Genomic DNA, 16,136 nt, shown 5'->3' on the forward strand with positions numbered 1-16,136 from the left:
AATCTCCTACTACCATCAAGCCTACAATGTCACGCGGTGAAAAGGGACAGAGCATGCTTGTCTAGATATGAATTTCATTGGCTGTTTGTCGCCTTGGAACCGAAAGATCTTATGTGAACTGACAACATCAGGTTCCTTCAAATAGGTATACACGTTTAGGGCCCTACTTATAAACGTATTTTAAATTTTACACAACTAATTAATGCACCTTTATTAGTAAGGGGGCTACTGATTATCTGTTCAGTGGTATTAATTGTTATTGTTTTTTTTTTTTTACATATTCTTACAAAAGTGAGTAATATTCAGTTTGATTGTAAGAAATCTGTATTTCATTATTGTCTCTTGAATTTGTGGTGAACCATCACAAAAAGATCTCTCTAGATTAATAATTTTTAACATTTTTGTGTCTTATATTTAAAGGAAAAGTTGAAAAATTACTGGGGCAAAACAGTTTTACGCCTCTGTGAAGACACTCCTGTTAAATTCTGACTTTTCACAAAACTCTTACCAGATGTTTAAATACTTTACAAAAATTTTACAAAATTATTTATATGTTATAAATTAGGGTAATTTAATAAATCGGTGGTTATATCTGCATGTATAAACATGAAATAATACTTGTAAAGTCATTTAAAAATAAACATGACTCCAGACAGTGCCCCCTGCTGTGTCATGAGGTGATCTAAATATAGGCCTTACCTTATTGAACAGTAATGTTTGGTTAGTGAACAATGTCGTGGTCAGATAAAGTGCTTGTGTGGTGTGTGAGTGCCTAACATTTAAATATATACATACACTTTTCATTGACTTATTATTATTACACAAATGATAGAATTAGGTACATCTTGCATGTTTCCGTGAACTTTTCTGATTCATTAATTCATTGTGTGGTTAGTGTGCTTATCCTGGAGCTAAATATACCTAAAAGGTTTGTTTGTACATTTGCAATAGGCCTGTACAAAATAATCATTGTTTGTTGGGATGTCCATTTTCATATGTACAAGTTATAGTATTCATGCTGATGTTTTATTGTTTGTGCCACATAATAGTGTTTTTTATTTAAAGTTTTAAAAAATCACATTCTATTTTTGACATTACATTACTTAATATTAAGGTTATAGGGAAGATATGTTATAATCTACAGGTTCGTCGTAGATGGCGCTAATTTAATTATTTAGGAAAAAACACTTGTTTGCACATTAGGACGGAACGATTTTTTTTTTCTAATTTTTATTTGGAATAGTTGTATTAAGTTGCCAATTGCCATCAATTACCTCCATTAAATATATAAATAATATCAGACAATGGTAAAAGCCCCCGCCAAGACAATGAACACTTACAAAAACGACAGTTTCGGGGCTATTTACGCGGCCTATAAAATAATACAAAATTTATTAAAATAGGTTTATTTTGTTTAATAACATATTCAAATATAGTTAACTAGCTGTTGCAATCAACTATTTCTTTATTTTAATATACTTTGGCGCTGTAACAGAGGAGCAAAGTGCGGGACGAAGCGGGTAGCGGCACCTGACAATCTACGAAATGCAGTGTTTTGTTTAAACTAGTGTCGATAATTGTCTCAAGGTGAAAGGTCGCGCGTTAATTATATTCACAAGTATTTATTTATAAACGTTTTTTAAGTGAATTAACATGACTTCTAGAAGACAAAATTTAAAATGTCCAATATTTGGTCTAAGTGCAGAGTTGAAGGAGAATATCCTACCTACGTATGAAAAAGTGATGAAATTCTACGAATGGGTTCGACAAGACTTAAAAGTAAGGAATAACACAACAAAAGAACCTACGTATTTGGAAATTGCCGAAATAGTTTGAACGAAAATTGAAGAATTGTGGATAAAATCTTCTATTCCAATTGTCACACACAAAAGAATCTTACAGTTACTAAAAAGTTATCACTCGAAGTGTTATAATTTGAAAAATTCTTTGAAGAAACTTAAGGAAGAAAAGTTAGAAGAGTTCAGAGTACAAAGTAGAAAGATTTTTGACATAGCTGCAAGTAAATGTAAAGAATTTGTAAGCTGTATGTACTTGTTTGAGAGAAAAAAAGTGCCAAAAGAAGAACAAATGTGTTTAGAAGACCAACGCACTAACTGACTAATGGCTTTAGGAAGAACGGATATTATCGAAAGTAAAAAATTGCTGAATAGAATATTACGTACTCTAAAACAAGAAATGAGGCATAATAGATAGGATGAAACTAAGAAGAATAAGACAGAAAGTACGCGAGCAAATTTTAACTGAAGAAAGAGTAACAGAAATTCCTTCATTATATTTCGATGGAAGGAAAGACAGGACGGCTAAAACTGTTTTAAAAAGATCGAAGAGGCTTAGAGTAATTGTACTAGAGAATTTCGATTATAAAAGAACCAGGTACTGTTTATGTTGGGTATAGGGTTCCAACATCGGGCAGTGCAAGAAATATTGAAAGAGCTATCCACAGCTTTTTAAAAACTGAAAAGATATCACTATATGGTTTAATGGCTGTTGGCTGTGATGGAACAAACACAAATACAGGACAAGTGGGAGGCGTGATTCGTCTTTTGGAAAACAGACTATCTCGACCATTGCAATGGATAATTTTTCTCTTACACACCAATGAGTTACCTTTGAGGCATTTTTTTACCTATTTGGATGGCCCTGCTGCAGGACCTAAATCATTTGTAGGCCAAATTGATGAAGCATTAGAGATATGCGAGACGCTGCCGTTGGCCAACTTTGAGAAGGTAGAAGGTGAACTACCTCCACAAATATCCGCAGATCTCAGTACAGACCAGAAATATTTACAAGAAATTACTACTGCTGTCATAAATGGATCCTGGTCTCCTGATTTATTACAGAGAAGCCCAGGTAAACTACCCCATGCCCGCTGGTTGACAAGAGCTAATCGCATACTGCATTTGTATATTTCTACAGAAAATCCACAATAAAATCTTGTGACTTTAGCAACGTTTGTCGTATAATCATACGCTCCTGTCTGGTTTGCTATAAAAACACATTCATCCTGCAAAGATAATTCAAATTATTTATGGAAGCTCATTAACAGCACTAGATATTTGTCCAACGAGTTGTTAGCGATAGTGGACCCTGTTATAATTCGAAACAGTTACTTCGCTCATCCAGAAAACTTGTTGTTGAGTATGATAACAGATTCACGTAAGCACATTAGAGAAATCGCTGCAAGACGCATTTTAAAGGCTCGTCAAGTTAATAAAAATTCTGTTTTGCGCATGTTTGAGGTGCCAAAAGTGGACTTAAATGCATGTTCTTACATAGACATGATTGACTGGCAACAAAATATATACGAACCCCCAATACTGATGAATATTTCCGATGAGCAGTTACAAGATCTTATTGAAAATGGAGAAGATACAGTGTTGAAGTTTATGAGACTGCCTTGCCACACCCAGGCTGTGGAAAGATCTGTAAAAGCTGTGACAGAAGCAGCTCTAAGTGTATTCGACAAGACAAGACGAGATGCATTCATAAAATCTAAATTAGAATCTCGAAAACTCATGCCAAAATTTGAGCCGAAAAAGGATTTTTGCCAGACATATGAATATTAATAGACTAGAACCTAAAAGTGAGGGGTAAAACCATCAATTGCAGGACGCAGAGGGGAAAGCTGACTGTGATTCGTCAATAAATCAATCTGATAGTATATAGGCATCTCGCATTATAATATCACCATTTAGTTCTTAAAAGTAAAATCTGCTTTTGAATGAATAGACATTTTTACATGGGAGCGCAAATTACTCGCCACGCTATGAACAAATTTGCGAAGTCCAAATTCGCCAAAGTAAATTTCTTCTATTTTCAGAGTCGAATATTTTGTTGACGTATTTAGTTAAGACACTTTTATAAATGTTTCATAATTTACTTCCCAGTAAAAACGATTAGCACACTTGAGAATCGCTACATTCGACCAATGTTGGAGGGTTGTCACAACCGCTCTGTTCCTATTAATCATAAAATAATGAAATCTTTAAGAAAATATATAACATTTCACTTTTAAGAAGATAATAGAAATGTAAAACAACTAAAAAAACAAATGAAATTATATACACACAGCTTTTACCAGCGATTCCTAAGAGTATTTGGAGTAAAAATTTGGACATCATTTTTCCGTCCGATGACACTTTTTCAATTAAAAACAAAAAACATGATTTTCTATCACACATCGCCACTCGGTATAACCTAGCGCATTACATGATATGCTCTCCTTCTCGTTCTAGCAGTACCGTACATACGAAACAAGCGTGTACCTAACACGTGGTCCGTTGCGACGTGTGATAGTATGATCCACAGATAATATATGATCGGTGGCGACGTGCGATAGAAAAATATAATATTTTTAATTTTAATAGATAAAAAATATCATCGGACAGCAAAATGACACACACATTTTTCATTCCAAACATGCTCACTGTATCTACATTTTACTTCCATACATACCAATTTTTCACAATTGATAACCAACCATTTATCCTATATTAAGTGTTGTTTATGAGTTGTGTAAAATTCAAAACTCGTTTAGTAATAACGCCATTAAAGTGGAATAAATTTAAAAATGATTGGTTTATTATCCTTTATTAATACGACGGAGTTCCAAATGATACTATTATGTATTTTATCAAAGCGCAAAAGGCGAAGGCACATCCCTGATTCTTGTGCACGGCTTTGTGTTTCGCGTCCATCGCGTGATAGTATATGTTTCTAAAACTGATCCATATTATACGATGTGAATAAGCTTAAAACAAAGTAAAATAATGCTTACATATGGAATGTAATACGACAATTGGGTTTATTCTCTTTTTCACTTCTATTTTTACAAGTTTTCATAGCACAAGCCACCATTTTGTCGTGTTATTTCGTAAAATGAACTCGACCATAGCTTCACGCTAGTTCGCACAAGAATGATGACGTCACATTCTCAAGATTCACGGGAGGCCATACGCGAGCCCAGCCGGCTCCAATGGAACCGGTATGGGGAGTGGGGAATAATACGCTTTTAATCACTTAGGGCAGGTCTACTAATATTCATATGTCTATGATTTTTGCTATAAAAAATGATTTTATTTATACCAACATTACTTTCTGAACCTGTGTTTTCTTTTGAATTTTTTTTTTATTTATATTCCATATGTACATGTGCTAACAAACATTACATCTTAATATTTTAAAGTTTAACTTATGAAAAAAAAATCCTGAATAATTAAATTAGCGCCAACTATGAACGCTTGGATTATAACGTGTGGTCCGTTTATCCTTAATAACAATCCGAATAGAAATCAAACAACTGTTTTACTGTAGATTTGATTTTATTTCTGCAACTTTATTTTATCCTCTAGTTTGCCTGCATGACATTGCATTATCTAAAGGTGTTTTATTTCAGTTGACGACTATCTCTTCTTCACATGTTGTATCAATTATTGTCATTTGTCATCACATTGTCTTTTCCAGAAATAAAAATAAAACATTATTTAATTATTCTTTAAATAACATCAACATTGCAACAGTCTCAAATATTCGTGATCTTGGAATAACTCTTGATAATAAACTTCAATATAACCTTCATATACAACAAATCACAAATAAGGCTGCTAAAATGTTAGGTTTCATCATTAGAAACACAAAACTTTTTAATAACATCAATATCATTAAGCAACTCTACTTTGCCTACGTACGAAGTCATCTGGAGTTTGCATCAATTGTTTGGTCTCCATTCTATAAAATCCTCGTAAACAAAATCGAAGCAATTCAAAACAAATTCCTAAAATATCTCTGTTACAGGTCATTTGTAAGATTTAATAATTATGCAGAGGCAGCTTCGTACTTTAAAATTGTTTCATTAAGTGTACGAAGGCATCATGCAGATGCTCTATTCCTATATAAATTAATTAATAATAATATTCAATGCCCAGAGTTGCTAAATAATATTAAATTTAATGTGCCTGCACGTTTAACACGGTCTTCTATCCTGTTTAAAACGATCAAAGCAAAACGAACTGTAGACAAAATTCTTGCCTGAACAGAATATGTAATAATTACAATAACATATTATTCAATATCGACATCTTCAATTGCGAATTTACTAAATATAAAATGACCTTAAAAGAGTATTTCACTGATGTTTCTTGAATTGATGTTTCTGATGTTTATATTTCTAGTATTTATATATTTATAATCCTGTTATGGTATGATTTATATGCACAACATTGTCTTCTTATGGTTATGGTTATGATATGATTTATATGCACAATATTGTTTGTATTCTTATGGTTACCAATGTATCGATAATCTTTATTTTATATAAATTTTAGTTTTTTTTTTTCCCCCTTTATTTTTGTTATTTTTGTTGTTTTTTTTTTTTTTTTTTTTTTATAGTGAATACCTCACAAGAGTCCCAACTGCTCCCGTCTGGAGCCAGTGAGACTATGGCATCCCCAATTGGGGGATGTTGTGAGGCTGAAGGTAAGTGGGGAAGGGAAAGAGGAAGGTGGGGAAGTACCTGGCTATTCAGATCTAGTCACTAAACACGGCTAAAGCCATTTGGAGCAACGTTTCAATTCTGAATGGTGGTCTTACACCAGGGCGATACTGGTAGTATCTTCCACTCTATTTATTATTATTTTGTTCTATTATTTTATACAATTCTTTTATTTTATATAATTATAACTTCACATTTCTCATAAATTTAATTATTTCTTCTAATGCTGTCTTACGTAAAGTCACAAGGAGGAAATCCGTAATTGGTTTTATTTTGGCTATTTTACTTATGTACAATCTGTAAAAATGTAAACTGTTGATTTCCCAAAAAATGAATAAATAAATAAATAAAAATTATTATTTACAGCACTCATTATCTTGTTCTTTTGTTCTAGTTTTATGGGAGTTTGGGTTTATCTTAAGAGTAATATCTTCTATATGTCTTTTTACTACTTTAATAACCTTAGAACGGGGTACCCCAGTAAGGACACATTATCTTATATAAAAAAATTTGAAAAAAAAAAAATACGAAACTCCAGTGAAAAATATTAAACACCATCACATTAAAACACAATGTTTGGTTGGAATGACTGAATTTGCTGATTCTGACATTTTTTTAAAATTTGTTTTTTTTTTTTATAAAATTCAATATAATTATATAAATGTAACGGACGTAGTTGACCACATTATTTAATTTCATAAAATCTGTTTTACATTTATAAAATGTGCCTACCCCACGCCACTGGCAAAATCACCACTCCCCGCCACTGGTCATTTTGTTCCAATTTTCGGCCCAGGCGGCTTGAAAATTTGGTCTACGAACGGCGTCGATACCGCATCGCGCGCTTACCTGCTGAGCGGATCGATGTTCCACATTTTTTCTATGTAAAATTTACTAGGAAAAATCAATTTTTAAATGTTGCAAATGTCTGTATTTTATTTGTACATCTTCTCGGCGGTAGTTAAATAAACACTATTTGCTATGTATTACCGCTGAGGAGATACTAAAAAAGCTGTTTTTCACACATATGTATAACCATTTTTTGAACAATATTTTTTACCTTTTTTGCGTGTACAAAAATCCAGGAACCTCGTAGCATAGTGAATCTTATCTCTTTCTGAGCGCTATGTTACGGGGGACCTGGGAAAAATACTAACTTAACAATATTTTACAAATTTGATCGCTTTAAGATCATTTTTACACATTTATTTACAAACATTTCTTATTTTGTATCGTATCTTGACAAACAAAAAAATCTAGTTGTCAAGATACACATTCTTATAACTACTATGCATTTAAACTATGTAATTGTTATTCTTGTAAGCCTTCAAAATCTTTTCTAACTCGCTAATTCAAGCGACTACCTTCGACTATGCTGCCGGCAAAATGAATATGCAACATTTTGCCGGGGCATATAAACACTTTATTGGCGCGGGTACAATCCCCCACCACTTTTGGACTCAAAGCCCAATGTCGGGTGCGAGTCATGCTTATTGCATATAAGCAGCCACATAATAAAATAAAATTAGTTCATCTTTACCACCGAAACCAAGCGTTTTATTATCTACAAGTGACTCCTGCCCATCATCTGCCTCACCTCGCCAAGTCTTCTGCTCCAAACCTTCTGGTGTTACCTCTTCAAGACCAGCCGGCCCTCCTCTGGAAAACCGCCAACGCCAGAAGCGAGCAGAGACGACAGCACACCCAGTGCCCAACATTCACCAAGCCTGGGTACGGGAGGCAGATTTCATCATAAATATTACTACTATCATCATCATCGGCCGTAAAGGAGCATTCTCATCGGTTGAAGACACGGTTTGGACCCGGCGCCTAAATCTACAGTCTTGTGCGGACTCCCGTCCAGTACAATAAATTTACAAATTAAGAACATATTTCAAATAATAACTAACATGTTTACCTTTACGAGAGTCTAACACTCTTGGTAAAGGGAAACAGAGCCCGTTGAAAAAAAATGTAGCCTTTTTGAGACTGATGACGTCACTGGCATGTCCATAGATTTGGTGCAATTTTGGAACTCCCGAAAAATTCAAACTTTGAAAATTATTTTAATTATAAACTATAACCATAAAAGAATTATGGTATTTAGTTCTAGAAACCATGTACATGCCTACATTTCTTATTATTTGTGAGCATTCTTATCCCAGTAGTTACTGAGCATTATTCCCATTGACTTCAATGTTACACCTTCGGGCAATAAAAATTTATTATGTAGTAGCAATTTGTTGTCACCTTAATTAATCAAATTCTTTTTGTTCCAGGTGAAGTCGTACGAATCCATCAACTCTCTTTCGTCGGAGCGCAAGCGCGGGGGCGCCGGCACACCCCTGTCGGCCACTGCCCCCTCGGACTCGCTGGAGGGGGCCGAGGGCAGTGCTAGGTCGGCGCCCCTGTCGCTAGAGAGCATCCCCAATGCCGTGGCGCTGGAGGCCGTGCCCAAGGAGGAACCTTTCTACGACAGCGTGCCACTTGACGCTAATGATGGAGAATACGTGTACATTCAGGCTGGTGAGTAACAATATTAATTTTTTTTCCAAACTCAATCTGATCAATGAAAACAAAAAAATCTGTGTATAGTCCGGACAATGCCGGGGACTTCAGCTAGTGCATTAATGATAACAAGCAAAGCCCTTTTTTAACTCAACCATCTTGCATTTTGTCTGTCTGAAAATTTGTATGTCTGTTCCGTTTTAAGATAGTGGCCATTCTATAGTGATAGTTGCCATATATAGCGAAATAGCGATAGTGACCATCTAAACTACAAACTTACCTTTTTAAGCTGTCATACGAACGTCCAGTTATATTCAATTTTCCAATTATGTTCTAAATCCTGTATCTAAATTTCGCTAATAAACAATTAGTTAATGTTTATCAAGTGTTAAGTGACCTACCAGGTAAGTATTGTACTGTGTATTACCTCCATATATAGTTAATAATATCATAGATCATTGTAGAAATGTATTATATATTTGTACAGCGCCCTTGAGGTGATTTTGCACAAAAACGGCACTATACAAATCATCCAAATATTTTTATTATTCAGTTCAGTAAAGATTCTTCATTCAAATATGAAATCCTCTTGTTTATTAGGAGCCGTCTGTTTCAACGCTAGCTATAGTAAAAGTAAGAATAAAAGTAAATGCTAAAGTTAAATTTCACCAAAATTCGTTTTTCAATCAATTTAACTCCTAGTTTTACGTCACTTTTAACTTTTGTTTTAACTTCCCGAAATCCGAGAGTTACTCGCGAGTTATTTGCGATTCTCGAGTTACTCCGCTATTTTGACATATTTGACAGTTCTATACGTAAGGTTCTTCTGTTGAGTGTTGTTACGAAACGATTATTAATCATGATTAATATTATCGAAGATGTCAGTAGTGAAGATGAATTCGTCATGCAATATGTTTTACAGCGAAAGCCAAAAACATTTCGACCCCGTGTTAATAATATGGTCATTTCCATTTGGGATGATTCCGAATTTTTGGCACGGTATCGCATGTCGAAAGAGCTTGCAAAATTTGTGACGGATCAAATTGAGGGAGATATTACGACTACTGGAAGGTAAATTATATTTTTTCCGTGTAATATCGTATATATTATAACAGGTCGTCATTTATTTTTAAATACCCACAGAAATATTTTTCTAGGAACAAAACAATGTAATAAAAGTATATCTTTTTTCATAAACTTTGGTATAAAACTTATTATTATATTAAACCCTGTATATAATGTTTCAATATACATATTATAATCAGTGGCGGTTCGTGGTCTTTTTAACAGGGGGTTCAGAAATTCAAGAGAAGATAAACATATCTAATTCAAATTTACTTACTGTTGTCCTTCATCAAATAGTCGAATACGGCAGCAGTCACACAACTTAAAGAAAGTTAGTGGGAGGGGTACCTACATATTATTGTTTTTAAATCACTTTACACTAGACACAATTATTAGATAATGCGAAAAGTTTTATAGGAATTAAATTATATTTATAATTATTAATAAAGGAAAGATCGTTTACTCCAATTTTACACCACGATGGGTCGCCTCCAAAAACTAAACAGGGGAAGCAAAATAACCGATTGGTTTCCTCGCAACCACATAACCAAGTACAGCTCGCGTACCAATCACGTTTAAAAACTCAAGTGAATTTCTCGCTTTTCGCGGCACAAACTCTGCTTTAATGAGAGGTCAGGACGCGGAAGCCCTTTATTTTTAATTTCCAACCTTTTTTCATAAGTATTGGCATTATTTTTTATATAGACAACACTGTATTCCGCCATTGTATAAAAAAATTATGACAAAATATTCGCGACAATCAATAAACGCAAACGCATAAAAAAACATATACGCAAACGCATAAATAAACATATACGCAAACGCTTTCAATTTGAAATCCGAAAGAATACTGGAGAAGACAAAACACCAAATTGCATAACTAGCGACGACAATGGGGCGTTTGCCGAAACTTTCGCAAATATAATTAAGGAATATAACGACTTATCTAAAAAAAAAATACGAAAACAGAAATCAAAATCGGTCTACTTCAATAGGTAGTAGATTTACAAATGCCATAAGCAAACGGTTGGAGAAATGCAGAAACAAGAAAACAAAAATATGTACAAAAATGACTACAAAGTTAAATACTATAATATAACATAAAAAAATAACACTTGCTTCCCTATGGTTCAAAGGTCAAACGTCGACCAGTCAGTCCGCGAAGTGCTCGGGTTTCTTCGGTTACATTCGTCAATGTTCGGAGGTCACGTGATATCACAACGCGTGTTCGGCGCACACAATTGTCTTAGTTTTGCAAAGAAAGACCAAATTTTGTATATGTCACCGTCATAGGGTCTGTACCGGCTAAAATTCTTTTGTATGAAGAGTTTGGCGCGGATTACAACTCGCACATACTTGGAATATGTATCGTATTTTTCGGTGGCGCGGGTTTTGAAGGCGAAATTTTAATAGCGTGCTATCTATAATGTGCTTATATTATTATAAAACAAGTTTGTTTTATTTTCTCATCTTTTTAATGGGGGTTCGCCGCACAAACGCACTTTAGAGAAAACCGCCACTGATTATAATTGAAAAGAAACTATGTAATAAATATATAACTATTTTTTACAAAGTTTGGTTGGAATTATTAATCAAAGGAAACTAGCCCCTCCAATGCTCTCAAGAAATTATTCCTAAAACTATAAATCGATCTTCATCATGTAAGTAAAAATTAAATTCTGAAATAAAAAATTCGAACACAACAACAAACAAGAAGTCAGAAGAGGTTATAATGACGCACAACAAACTTCTATATTTTGACAGCAGAGATCATATTTAATCTTCGGTGTGGCCGTACCAAAAAATAATGCCGTGCGTTTTTCCACGTAATTTCGAGGAATATTCTGCTTTTTAGACTGGCCACACTAGTAACTGTTACTTTTGCATAAAGGCACTTGAAACAGCGCGCGGTCCGATTTAACATCCTTGTTACTTTAACTGACAGTTAAATTTTTAACTTAGCTCACGATTTAGCATTCTGTTGAAACAGACGGCCTTTCTTATTCGCAGTTTTTCAATATTATGGCCTGAAGAAAGTTTGAATAAAGAATTGTCATTGAAATATGGCTCATTCTCACCTGATCTAGTCTATAAGTCTGTATGGTCAGTTTATAGAATTAAATTTGAAGTCCATTCAACTTTGGGTTTCTATTCCATGAAAAAGCCTGTTCTCACGATCATTTCATAGATCAGGTGAGATCCTGGCTATAGTGCATGTATAATTCCTTATTTGAAATTCTAAAAACATTGCATAGAATATATGTATATGGTTTGTAATTAAGTAGGCAGATATTTAAGTACCTACTTACAAAGCTTATGATTTCAGAGGAAATTTTTGTTTTGATTTATTAAATTAGAGAAAATTAGACTTTTTTGGACATGATGGTATGTATAGTTTTTACAGGACTACTAGTGAACAAAACCACAACTTTTCAATAAATACTTCATTGCCGCAAACAGCTAACTTATTCAACTCCACCCTTGAGGACTGTATGTATGTATATATTTAGCGTTCTGTCCCCTCTGTTGCTACTAATCTTCTCTTTCCTATCATGTTTATGGTGACTAACAAAGCTGTATGTTTCAGGGGGCACAAGTTCCAGTACTGACGATGTATCCAGCAACTCCAGTACCTTACCTATGGCTGCGAGGGCCCCCCTTGCCCACGCTGACCCCCCCGAGTCGCCCGGGAATAACTCCAACTATGTCAACATTGATTACTTTATACAGTGAGCTACTTTTCTAATTCATTACTTTAGATACATTTCTATGCCCTTTTTATCCTAGAAAATCGTGACCAATTGCTTCGTTGAAGTATCCTTATTGTTGCTAGCCATCTCCAGGCCTTGGAGAGACCAGTGTTGTAGGATGGATGAAACATAGATGCCGGCATATCATTCTACAGCAAAGTTGTTGTGCAAATGATGAATGAGTCGCAAAAACGACCCATTCTCATTTGGCAAATGTTAATTACGTTAACCCAGTGCTATGCAGCAGTGCCGAGGGGATCAGTGTTGCTAGTTCTTGGTAATACTTTCCATTTAAATACCGATAGGACAAGCACAGTATGTTGCAAACACTACAATCTATCTGTAAAGGAGGGAAAGTTCTCCATAGAAGAATAGGGTATTTTCAATGTTGTTTTTTTTTCTCGAAAAAAATTACGATAATGAAGGTATTTTTATGTTATGCAATAGATTTAAAATGTGTCATTTTCTATTTGACGCCAAAATGACAAGTTCATTTTTATTCATGAATATATGTAGCTGTCTTACCGACTAGTTGGAACCGTTTCGGAATGTGCGCTTTATATCTTAATAATAAAGTTTAAACCTTCCACACATTTTTGTAAAAATACTCCACTGTGTAAAATTTTCACCAAAATATTAATCACCGAATATTATGTTGTTCCCAGACGTGGTGTTGGTCGCACCGACACCCAGCGCAGCGCAGGCTCGGCGGACAGCGAGGGTGACGGAGAACCTGATCCCGCAGAGGTCAGTGGCGGAGTGGCCACCTCGGGGCTGGTGCCCCCCCTTCTCTTAAGAAGCATCAGCACAGACCCCGAGGGTTCTTCCCATGTACCATTCACCCCGAGGAAGTTTCAGCACCAAGTGAGTATTACCAATTATTTTATTGTTCTAATATTGTCATTTTATTAAACAATGTTTATTCGTTTATTAATCCCCATTTAACAAACCTCAACCCAGGTATCCGAAAATGTATTTTCTACTGTCATCCAAGGTATTTGAGAATAATTTTATATGAATAACATCATCACATTATGTGACGACTATTATGACAACAACTGTATTATAACATCACGAATGCAACGTGAATAATCACGGAAAATTGTCATTTTAAACCTGATTTTTGTACAAATGATTGTACAAAATAACCAAATGAAAATACCCAATCATTTTTCTGTGCTCCTGGTATTTTGTTCCTATCACCAGGTTCATTCATGCGTGATGTTTCTAATTATTTTGTATAATTGTGACATTAGCACCACTGTGGAAATTAATTCAATTTACCCTATGAACTTACTGTGCTCCCGGTATTTGGTTCTTGTCGCCGAGTTCACCTTTTGATATTTATTATTTACTAGCTGTACCCCGCCATGCGTTGCTGTGCCTCATTTTTTCTGTGCATAAAGAGAAACAATAGGGCACAGTTGGCATTCTTTTTCGATAGAGCATGTTTGTCCAACAGATGGCTCTGTTTTTTTTTAAACATATTTTTACCTTTTTTGTTGTTTGTTTTTGGGGTGTTATGCCGTGTTGCGCTAACTCCTTCTTTAGCGCAACACGGCATAACACCCCAAAAACAAACAACAAAAATGCTTTTGCCCGTGAAAATCTAAAAACTTACCATATTTTTACCTGTCACAGGTAACAAAAAGTATTAATTTTTCGGAATAACTTAATTGAGTAAAACCTCAAATTGTAATATTTAAATATTGAAGACAATATTAGTGATTTTTAAACGAAAAACTGAAACAGAAAAATCAGAAAAGGAAACGGTCACATCTGGGACTCGAACCCAGGACCCTTGTCTTTCCGGGACAATGCTCAGAGCATTGTCCCGGAAAGACAAGGGTCCTGGGTTCGAGTCCCAGATGTGACCGTTTCCTTTTCTGATTTTTCTGTTTCAGTTTTTCGTTTAAAAATCACTAATATTGTCTTCAATATTTAAACAAAAAGTATGTTTTTATCAGTTACAAGTGACATCTATAATATAGGTATATAAAAACATCCGTATGCGAATGCAACGTTATGTCAAAATTTCAAACCAATCAGTGAAGAACTTTCCGAGATTTAAGATTTTGAACAAATGATCATTTACATTTTTATTTATACAGGGTGTCCGGAAACTCATAGTACAAGCGGGAAACTGGTGAATCTACATCACATTTGGAGTCGATTTTGTAGTATATTTTTTTTTGATTTGAGCTTTCGTTATCGAGTAAATCGAGTTAGAAGTTGATTTTTTTTTTTTTTTTTTTAATCAAATTCTTATAAATTATTACTGAAGATCAAAGTACCCAACTAATTAAAACTATTTGAAAGTAAAACAAATGAAGAAACTCGGATTTGAAGCATTATTTTGAAATCACCCTTCATTTAATCCGGTGTAATCATAAAATATTTCTGCTCTGCAGGGTTAAAACATCTGTTGTTCAACCCTAAACACCAGAAAAAACTTTAACCCTAAAATAGCCGAAAAATATTTTTTTTTGTTTTTTTTTTTTTTGTGAAAATGCTCAAATCAAAAAACTTTATGATGTTTATTTGGGTTCCCCATGTGGTGTAGATTCTCCAGTTTCCCGCTTGTACTACGAGTTTCCGGACACCGTGTATAGATACCTAGCGCAGACCTGTGAAAAATCACGGATAGTCTGATCTTCTTAACATATTCGTTCCAATTTTGAAAATGACACTTTCCAAAGCTACAATTATTTAAAACCACAAGCTTAACTTAATTAAGGGGGTACATCATATATAATATATTATATTCTTGTTTCATTGTAAAATATTTTATTGTAAATGATTTAAAATTACTTTTTTGAATACCGGAGTTACAGAAAGACAGAGTCACATCCAAAATTAGAATTTTTAGTATGCATAGTTTCGTAATCCTAAATAGGATCGTGTGACTCTCAAGAACTTAGTCTTTGGAGGCTGCTGATTGTGAACGAGCTGTAGAATATCGTCTAGTATGTAAATTTATTTGCCATCAGTAAATACAACTGCATATGTATAAATAAAATTGCACGATCAAATTTTTAATTTATCTTTACATCTTGTTGGTACATTTTGTTTACCTGGTTTTGTCATTTTGAGTGAATAAAATAATATTTCCAATGTAACGGGAAAGTTTTCATGTCCTTCGTAATTCGTGTTATTCGTAATTTATCACATTAAAAAATCAAACCTTAAAAAACTAAGTTTTTTTACTCTAATAAATCTATTTTCATTAATAGATGTGTTGAAAAAATATATATTTTAAATTGGCTCGATCGGATGTCGGGAATCGGGTTAATTTCAACTTT

The 16,136-nt window shown here is 34.2% G+C and overlaps 1 protein-coding gene across 1 annotated transcript in view; it reads left to right on the forward strand.

The window, feature by feature from the left end:
• The window catches only part of RhoGAP1A (Rho GTPase activating protein at 1A), an 80,620-nt gene that overhangs the window by 18,559 nt on the left and 45,925 nt on the right, over positions 1-16,136 (forward strand). The window contains exons 5-7 of the mRNA XM_089636654.1: positions 8,791-9,037; positions 12,672-12,813; positions 13,500-13,698. Coding sequence (XP_089492780.1) covers positions 8,791-9,037; positions 12,672-12,813; positions 13,500-13,698 — 588 coding nt within the window. The remainder of the gene's footprint in view (positions 1-8,790; positions 9,038-12,671; positions 12,814-13,499; positions 13,699-16,136) is intronic.

This window comes from Hesperophylax consimilis, chromosome 10 (assembly GCF_061612785.1).
Source record: "Hesperophylax consimilis isolate HC1 chromosome 10, BYU_Hcon_1.0, whole genome shotgun sequence".
Taxonomy (NCBI): Eukaryota; Metazoa; Arthropoda; class Insecta; order Trichoptera; family Limnephilidae; genus Hesperophylax; species Hesperophylax consimilis.